At 63.0% G+C, this 8,271-nt stretch overlaps 3 protein-coding genes across 3 annotated transcripts in view; 1 reads left to right on the top strand and 2 right to left on the bottom strand.

Moving 5' to 3' along the window:
* ATAT1 (alpha tubulin acetyltransferase 1) overlaps positions 1-401 on the bottom strand; it is a 13,711-nt gene extending 13,310 nt beyond the window's left edge. The window contains exon 1 of the mRNA XM_065044041.1: positions 229-401. Coding sequence (XP_064900113.1) covers positions 229-401 — 173 coding nt within the window. The remainder of the gene's footprint in view (positions 1-228) is intronic.
* A 1,321-nt stretch (positions 402-1,722) lies between these two features.
* LOC135576854 (homeobox protein ESX1-like) lies at positions 1,723-2,631 on the top strand (the record flags this gene model as incomplete). The annotated part of the gene is made up of 3 exons (XM_065044040.1): positions 1,723-1,752; positions 1,837-1,926; positions 2,479-2,631. Coding segments are annotated over exons 1-3 (273 nt in total), but the record flags the coding sequence as incomplete, so codon positions are not given.
* A 7-nt stretch (positions 2,632-2,638) lies between these two features.
* PPP1R10 (protein phosphatase 1 regulatory subunit 10) overlaps positions 2,639-8,271 on the bottom strand; it is a 42,586-nt gene continuing 36,953 nt past the window's right edge. Inside the window, exons 14-17 of the mRNA XM_065044169.1 lie at positions 7,376-7,451; positions 7,089-7,271; positions 2,971-3,122; positions 2,639-2,678 (exon numbers count right to left, since the gene is read on the bottom strand). Of these exons, the coding sequence (XP_064900241.1) occupies positions 2,639-2,678; positions 2,971-3,122; positions 7,089-7,271; positions 7,376-7,451 (451 nt within the window). The remainder of the gene's footprint in view (positions 2,679-2,970; positions 3,123-7,088; positions 7,272-7,375; positions 7,452-8,271) is intronic.

The following is an 8,271-nucleotide window of genomic DNA, read 5'->3' as shown; positions in this document are numbered from 1 at the left end:
CATGCCCCCCATGTCCTCAATGTCCCCAGTGTCCCCCGTGTCCCCACTGTCCTCACTGCCCCACCTGTCCCCACTGTCCTCAATGCCTCCTGTGTCCTCATTGTCCCCCATGTCCTCAATGTCCCCAATGTCCCAAATACCCCCCATGTCCCAAATACCCCCCCATGTCCCCACTGTCCTCAATGTCCCACGTGTCCCCACTGTCCCCCATGCCCCCCGTGTCCCCACTGTCCCCCAATGTCCTCAATGCCCCACGTGTCCCCATTGTCCTCAATGCCCCCCATGTCCTCAATGTCCCCATTGTCCTCAATGTCTCCCATGTCCCCAATACCCCCCGTGTCCCCCATGTCCCCAATGTCCTCAATGCCCCACGTGCCCCCATTGTCCCCCATGCCCCCCATGTCCTCAATGTCCCCAGTGTCCTCAATGTCCCCACATGTCCCCATTGTCCTCCATGTCTCCCATGTCCTCAATACCCCCCGTGTCCCCCATGTCCCCACTGTCCTCAACATCCTCAATGTCCCCCGTGTCCCCATTGTCACCCATGCCCCCCATGTCCTCAATGTCCCCCGTGTCCCCATTGTCACCCATGCCCCCCATGTCCTCAATGTCCCCAATGTCCTCAATGTCTCCCATGTCCCCAATACCCCCCCGTGTCCCCACTCTCCTCAATGTCCCACGTGTCCCCATTTTCCCCCATGTCCCCACTGTCCCCCAATGTCCTCAATGCCCCACGTGTCCCCATTGTCCCCCGTGCCTCCCATGTCCTCAATGTCCCCAGTGTCCTCAATGTCCCCAGTGTCCTCATTGTCCCCCATGCCCCCTGTGTCCCCACTGTCCCCAATGCCCCACGTGTCCCCACTGTCCCCCAATGTCATCACTGCCCCACGAGTCCCCATTGTCCTCAATGTCCCCCGTGTCCCCATTGTCCCCCATGCCCCCCATGTCCTCAATGTCCCCAGTGTCCTCAATGTCCCCCACGCCCCCCCGTGTCCCCACTGTCCTCAATGTCCCATGTGTCCCCATTGTCCCCCATGCCCATGTCCTCAATGTCCCCACTGTCCTCAATGTCCCCCATGTCCCCAATACCCCCCGTGTCCCCACTGTCCTCAATGTCCCCCGTGTCCCCATTGTCCCCCGTGCCTCCCATGTCCTCAACGTCCCCAGTGTCCTCAATGTCCCCAGTGTCCTCATTGTCCCCCATGCCCCCCGTGTCCTCACTGTCCCCCAATGTCCTCAATGCCCCCCGTGTCCCCACTGTCCCCCAATGTCCTCACTGCCCCACGAGTCCCCATTGTCCTCAATGCCTCCCGTGTCCCCATTGTCCCCCATACCCCCCATGTCCTCAATGTCCCCAGTGTCCTCAATGTCTCCCATGCCCCCCCATGTCCCCACTGTCCTCAATGTCCCACGTGTCCCCATTGTCCCCCATGCCCATCATGTCCTCAATGTCCCCCATGCCCCCCACTGTCCTCAATGTCCCCCGTGTCCCCACTGTCCTCAATGTCCCCCATGTCCCCACTGTCCCCCATGCCCCCTGTGTCCTCAATGTCCCCAGTGTCCTCATTGTCCCCCATGCCCCCCACTGTCCTCAATGCCCCACATGTCCCCACTGTCCTCAATGTCCCCCGTGTCCCCATTGTCCCCCATGTCCCAAATACCCCCCCATGTCCCCACTGTCCTCAATGTCCCACGTGTCCCCACTGTCCCCCAATGTCCTCAATGTCCCCCAATGTCCCCATTGTCCCCCATGTCCCAAATACCCCCCCATGTCCCCACTGTCCTCAATGTCCCACGTGTCCCCACTGTCCCCCAATGTCATCACTGCCCCACGAGTCCCCATTGTCCTCAATGTCCCCCGTGTCCCCATTGTCCCCCATGCCCCCCATGTCCTCAATGTCCCCAGTGTCCTCAATGTCCCCCACGCCCCCCCGTGTCCCCACTGTCCTCAATGTCCCATGTGTCCCCATTGTCCCCCATGCCCATGTCCTCAATGTCCCCACTGTCCTCAATGTCCCCCATGTCCCCAATACCCCCCGTGTCCCCACTGTCCTCAATGTCCCCCGTGTCCCCATTGTCCCCCGTGCCTCCCATGTCCTCAACGTCCCCAGTGTCCTCAATGTCCCCAGTGTCCTCATTGTCCCCCATGCCCCCCGTGTCCTCACTGTCCCCCAATGTCCTCAATGCCCCACGTGTCCCCACTGTCCCCCAATGTCCTCACTGCCCCACGAGTCCCCATTGTCCTCAATGCCTCCCGTGTCCTCAATGTCCCCAGTGTCCTCAATGTCCCCCACGCCCCCCCATGTCACCACTGTCCTCAATGTCCCACGTGTCCCCATTGTCCCCCATGCCCATGTCCTCAATGTCCCCACTGTCCTCAATGTCCCCCATGTCCCCAATACCCCCCGTGTCCCCCATGTCCCCACTGTCCTCAATGTCCCCCGTGTCCCCACTGTCCCATGTCCTCAATGTCCCCAGTGTCCTCAATGTCTCCCATGTCCCCAATACCCCCCCGTGTCCCCCGTGTCCCCACTCTCCTCAATGTCCCACGTGTCCCCATTGTCCCCCATGTCCCCACTGTCCCCCAATGTCCTCAATGTCCCCCGTGTCCCCATTGTCCCCCATGCCCCCCATGTCCTCAATGTCCCCCATGTCCCAAATACCCCCCTGTGTCCCCACTGTCCCCCAATGTCCTCAATGCCCCACATGTCCCCATTGTCCCCGGTGCCTCCCATGTCCTCAATGTCCCCAGTGTCCTCAATGTCCCCAGTGTCCTCATTGTCCCCAGGGTCCTCATTGTCCCCCATGCCCCCTGTGTCCCCACTGTCCCCAATGCCCCACGTGTCCCCACTGTCCCCCAATGTCCTCACTGCCCCACGAGTCCCCATTGTCCTCAATGCCTCCCGTGTCCCCATTGTCCCCCATGCCCCCCATGTCCTCAATGTCCCCAGTGTCCTCAATGTCCCCCACGCCCCCAATGTCCCCATTGTCCCCGATGTCCCCGTTGTCCCCTCACCTCCTCCGGGCCCGGGTCCCTGCAGGTTTCCCAGCAAGTGTTTGATCTTCTCGGAGTAGTCGGGCTGTTTCAGCAGCTCCTCGGCCTTGTGGGGGCTGGGCCCCCCCTGGGGACAGGGACGGGGACATGAGGGACGGGGGAACGGGGACACGGAAAGGGGGTCACCCCCCCAGCCCCCCCCAAGTGCGCCGCCACCGCCCCCCCGCCCCGTGTCACCATGGGTGGGGGGGCTGTGCTGGTGGGGGGGGTCTGTACTGATTGGGGGTCAGTGATGGGGTGGGGGGGTCTATACTGGGGTGGGGGGGCTGTGCTGGGTTTTGGGGGGGTCTGTACTGACTGGGGGTCAGTGATGGGGTGGGGGGTCTATACTGGGGTGGGGGGGCTGTGCTGGTTGGGGGGGTCTGTACTGATTGGGGGTCAGTGATGGGGTGGGGGGGCTGTGCTGGTTGGGGGGGTCTGTACTGACTGGGGGTCAGTGATGGGGTGGGGGGGTCTATACTGGGGTGGGGGGGCTGTAATGGGTTTGGGGGGGTCTGTACTGATTGGGGGTCAGTGATGGGGTGGGGGGGCTGTGCTGGGTTTTGGGGGGGGTCTGTACTGATTGGGGGTCAGTGATGGGGTGGGGGGGTGTATACTGGGGTGGGGGGGCTGTGCTGGGGTGGGGGGTCTATACTGGGGTGGGGGGCTGTGCTGGGGTGGGGGGGTCTATACTGGGGTGGGGGGGCTGTGCTGGGTTTTGGGGGGGGGTCTGTACTGATTGGGGGTCAGTGATGGGGTGGGGGGGCTGTGCTGGGTTTGGGGGGGTCTGTACTGATTGGGGGTCAGTGATCGGGTGGGGGGGCTGTAATGGGTTTGGGGGGGGTCTGTACTGATTGGGGGTCAGTGATGGGGTGGGGGGGTCTATGCTGGGTTTTGGGGGGGTCTGTACTGATTGAGGGTCAGTGATGGGGTGGGGGGGCTATAATGGGTTTGGGGGGGTCTGTACTGATTGGGGGCCAGTGATGGGGTGGGGGGGCTGTAATGGGTTTGGGGGGGTCTGTACTGATTGGGGGTCAGTGATGGGGTGGGGGGGGCTGTGCTGGGTTTTGGGGGGGTCTGTACTGATTGGGGGCCAGTGATGGGGTGGGGGGGCTGTAATGGGTTTGGGGGGGTCTGTACGGATTGGGGGTCAGTGATGGGGTGGGGGGTCTATACTGGGGTGGGGGGGCTGTGCTGGTGGGGGGGGTCTGTACTGATTGGGGGTCAGTGATGGGGTGGGGGGGTCTATACTGGTGTGGGGGGGGCTGTGCTGGGTTTTGGGGGGGGTCTGTACGGATTGGGGGTCAGTGATGGGGTGGGGGGGTCTATACTGGGGTGGGGGGGCTGTGCTGGGTTTTGGGGGGGTCTGTACTAATTGCGGGTCAATGATGGGGTGGGGGGGTCTATATTGGGGTGAGGTTGCTGTACTGGGTTTTGGGGGTCAGTGATGGGGTGGGGGGGTCTATACTGGGGTGGGGGGGCTGTGCTGGTGGGGGGGGTCTGTACTGATTGGGGGTCAGTGATGGGGTGGGGGGGCTGTAATGGGTTTGGGGGGGTCTGTACTGATTGGGGGTCAGTGATGGGGTGGGGGGGCTGTGCTGGGTTTTGGGGGGGGTCTGTACGGATTGGGGGTCAGTGATGGGGTGGGGGGGTCTATACTGGGGTGGGGGGGCTGTGCTGGGTTTTGGGGGGGTCTGTACTGATTGGGGGTCAGTGATGGGGTGGGGGGGTCTATACTGGGGTGGGGGGGCTGTAATGGGTTTGGGGGGTCTGTACTGATTGGGGGTCAGTGATGGGGTGGGGGGGCTGTAATGGGTTTTGGGGGGTCTGTACTGATTGGGGGTCAGTGATGGGGTGGGGGGTCTATACTGGGGTGGGGGGGCTGTGCTGGGTTTTGGGGGGGGTCTGTACTGATTGGGGGTCAGTGATGGGGTGGGGGGGTCTATACTGGGGTGGGGGGGCTGTGCTGGGTTTTGGGGGGGGTCTGTACTGATTGGGGGTCAGTGATGGGGTGGGGGGGCTATGCTGGGTTTTGGGGGGGTCTGTACTGACTGGGGGTCAGTGATGGGGTGGGGGGGTCTATACTGGGGTGGGGGGGCTGTGATAGGTTTGGGGGTGTCAGTGCCGTTGTGGGGGGGCCATTACCTTAATGGAGCTGAGGATGTACTGGGTTGGGGGGGGGCTGTACTGGGTTGGGGGCTCTGTGCTGGGTTGGGGGGGTCCTTGCCATTTTGGGGGGGCTATTACCAAGATAGAGCTGAGGATGTACTGGCGGGGGGGGGCAGAATCTGTGCTGGGTTTGGGGTGTCAGTGCCAGTTTGGGGGGGCCATTACTATGAGGGAGCTGAGGATGTACTGGGTCGGGGGGGGGGGGTCTATACTGGGTTGGGGGGTCTATACTGGGTTGGGGGGTCCATGCTGGGTTGGGGGTGTCAGTGCCGTTTTGGGGGGGGGCATTACTATGAGGGAGCTAAGGATGTACTGGGTCGGGGGGGGGGTCTATACTGGGTTGGGGGGTCCATACTGGGTTGGGGGGTCCATACTGGGTTGGGGGGTCCATACTGGGTTGGGGGTGTCAGTGCCGTTTTGGGGGGGGGCATTACTATGAGGGAGCTGAGGATGTACCGGGTTGGGGGGGGGTCTATACTGGGTTGGGGGGTCCATACTGGGTTGGGGGGTCCATGCTGGGTTGGGGGGTCCATGCTGGGTTGGGGGTGTCAGTGCCGTTTTGGGGGGGGCATTACTATGAGGGAGCTGAGGATGTACTGGGTCGGGGGGGGGGTCTATACTGGGTTGGGGGGTCTATACTGGGTTGGGGGGTCCATGCTGGGTTGGGGGGTCCATGCTGGGTTGGGGGTGTCAGTGCCGTTTTGGGGGGGGGGGGCATTACCATGATGGAGCTGAGGATGTACTGGGTTGGGGGGGGTCTATACTGGGTTGGGGGGTCCATGCTGGGTTGGGGGGTCCATGCTGGGTTGGGGGTGTCAGTGCCGTTTTGGGGGGGGGCATTACCATGATGGAGCTGAGGATGTACTGGGTTGGGGGGGGGGTCTATACTGGGTTGGGGGGTCCATACTGGGTTGGGGGGTCCATGCTGGGTTGGGGGGTCCATGCTGGGTTGGGGGGTCCATGCTGGGTTGGGGGTGTCAGTGCCGTTTTGGGGGGGGGCATTACTATGAGGGAGCTGAGGATGTACTGGGTTGGGGGGGGGGTCTATACTGGGTTGGGGGGTCCATACTGGGTTGGGGGGTCCATGCTGGGTTGGGGGGTCTATACTGGCTTGGGGGGTCCATGCTGGGTTGGGGGTGTCAGTGCCGTTTTGGGGGGGGGGGCTGTTACCATAATGGAGCTGAGGATGCACTGGGTTGGGGAGGGGGGAGATCTGTGCTGGGTTTGGGGTGTCAGTGCCGTTTTGGGGGGGGCATTACCATGATGGAGCTGAGGATGTACTGGGTTGGGGGGGGGGTCTATACTGGGTTGGGGGGTCTATACTGGGTTGGGGGGTCCATGCTGGGTTGGGGGGTCCATGCTGGGTTGGGGGTGTCAGTGCCGTTTTGGGGGGGGGGGGCATTACCATGATGGAGCTGAGGATGTACTGGGTTGGGGGGGGTCTATACTGGGTTGGGGGGTCCATGCTGGGTTGGGGGGTCCATGCTGGGTTGGGGGTGTCAGTGCCGTTTTGGGTGGGGGGGGCTGTTACCATAATGGAGCTGAGGATATACTGGGTTGGGGGGGGGGATCTGTGCCGGGTTTAGGGTGTCAGTGCCATTTTGGGGGGGCCGTTACCATGATGGAGCTGAGGATGCACTGGGTTGGGGAGGGGGGGGATCTGTGCTGGGTTTGGGGTGTCAGTGCCATTTTGGGGGGGCCGTTACCATGATGGAGCTGAGGATGTACTGGGTTTCTGGGGGGGCTGTACTGGGTTGGGGGGGTCTGTACTGGGTTTGGGGGGGGGGGGCGTTACCATGATGGAGCTGAGGATGTACTGGGTTGGGGAGGGGGGGGGATCTGTGCTGGGCTTGGGGTGTCAGTGCCATTTTGGGGGGGCCGTTACCATGATGGAGCTGAGGATGTCCTGCATGTTGATGGGGCCGGGGCCGGCGGGGCCGGGGGGGTTGGCTTTGCCCCCCCCCACGCTGCCCATCAGGTTGGCCAGCACGGGCGGCAATTTGGAGCCGCCGGGGTCCGGGGACGCGGCGCCGCCGGGATCCGCTGCCGCCTCCTCGCCGGAGCCGTCCTGGGGGGCACAGAGACGGGGGTGGGGGGGCTGCGCTATGGGGTGGGGGGATCCGGTGGGGGGGGGGGGGGGGCGGCGGCGCCCGGCGTGACGGCAGCGCTTACCTCGTCCAGCGGGATCAACTTGGGGGGCAGCGGCTCGTAGGGCTCGGGATCGGGCTCGTGGGGGCTGTCGGGGACGCTGCGGAAGGGGGGGGACAGGTCAGTGGATCCCCAACGGATCCCTCCGGATCCCAAGAGGGGAGCCCCGGGGAGCTCGGGTCACCCCCGAGACTCGGGATCCCCAGGGATCCTGGGTTAACCCCTGAGATTTAGGATCCTGTGTCACCCCCGAGACGCGGGATCTCTGGGGATCCCGTGTCACCCCCGAGACTTGGGATCCTCAGGGATTCTGTGTCACCCCTGAGGCGCGGGATCTCTGGGGATCCCGTGTCACCCCCGAGACTTGGGATCCTCAGGGATTCATTCTGTGTCACCCCTGAGACTCGGGATCTCTGGGGATCCTGTGTCATCCAAGACTCAGGATCCCCAGGGATCCTGTGTCACCCTTGAGACTCGGGATCCCTAGAGATCCTGTGTCATCCAAGACTCAGGAACCCCAGGGATCTTGTGTCACCCCCGAGACTCGGGATCCCCAGGGATCCTGGGTTAGCCCCTGAGATTCAGGATCCTGTGTCACCCCCGAGACGCGGGATCTCTGGGGATCCCGTGTCACCCCCGAGACTTGGGATCCTCAGGGATTCTGTGTCACCCTCGAGACTCGGGATCTCTGGGGATCCTGTGTCATCCAAGACTCAGGATCCCCAGGGATCCTGTGTCACCCTTGAGACTCGGGATCCCTAGAGATCCTGTGTCATCCAAGACTCAGGATCCCCAGGAATCTTGTGTCACCCCCAAGACTCAGGAACCCAAGGGATCTTGTGTCACCCCCGAGACTCGGGATCCCCAGGGATCCTGGGTTAGCCCCTGAGATTCAGGATCCTGTGTCACCCCCGAGACGC

Source organism: Columba livia, chromosome 32, assembly GCF_036013475.1.
Source record: "Columba livia isolate bColLiv1 breed racing homer chromosome 32, bColLiv1.pat.W.v2, whole genome shotgun sequence".
Classification (NCBI taxonomy): Eukaryota; Metazoa; Chordata; class Aves; order Columbiformes; family Columbidae; genus Columba; species Columba livia.
The sequence above is the reverse complement of the archived record's forward strand: the minus strand, read 5'-3'. Positions and strand labels throughout refer to the sequence as shown.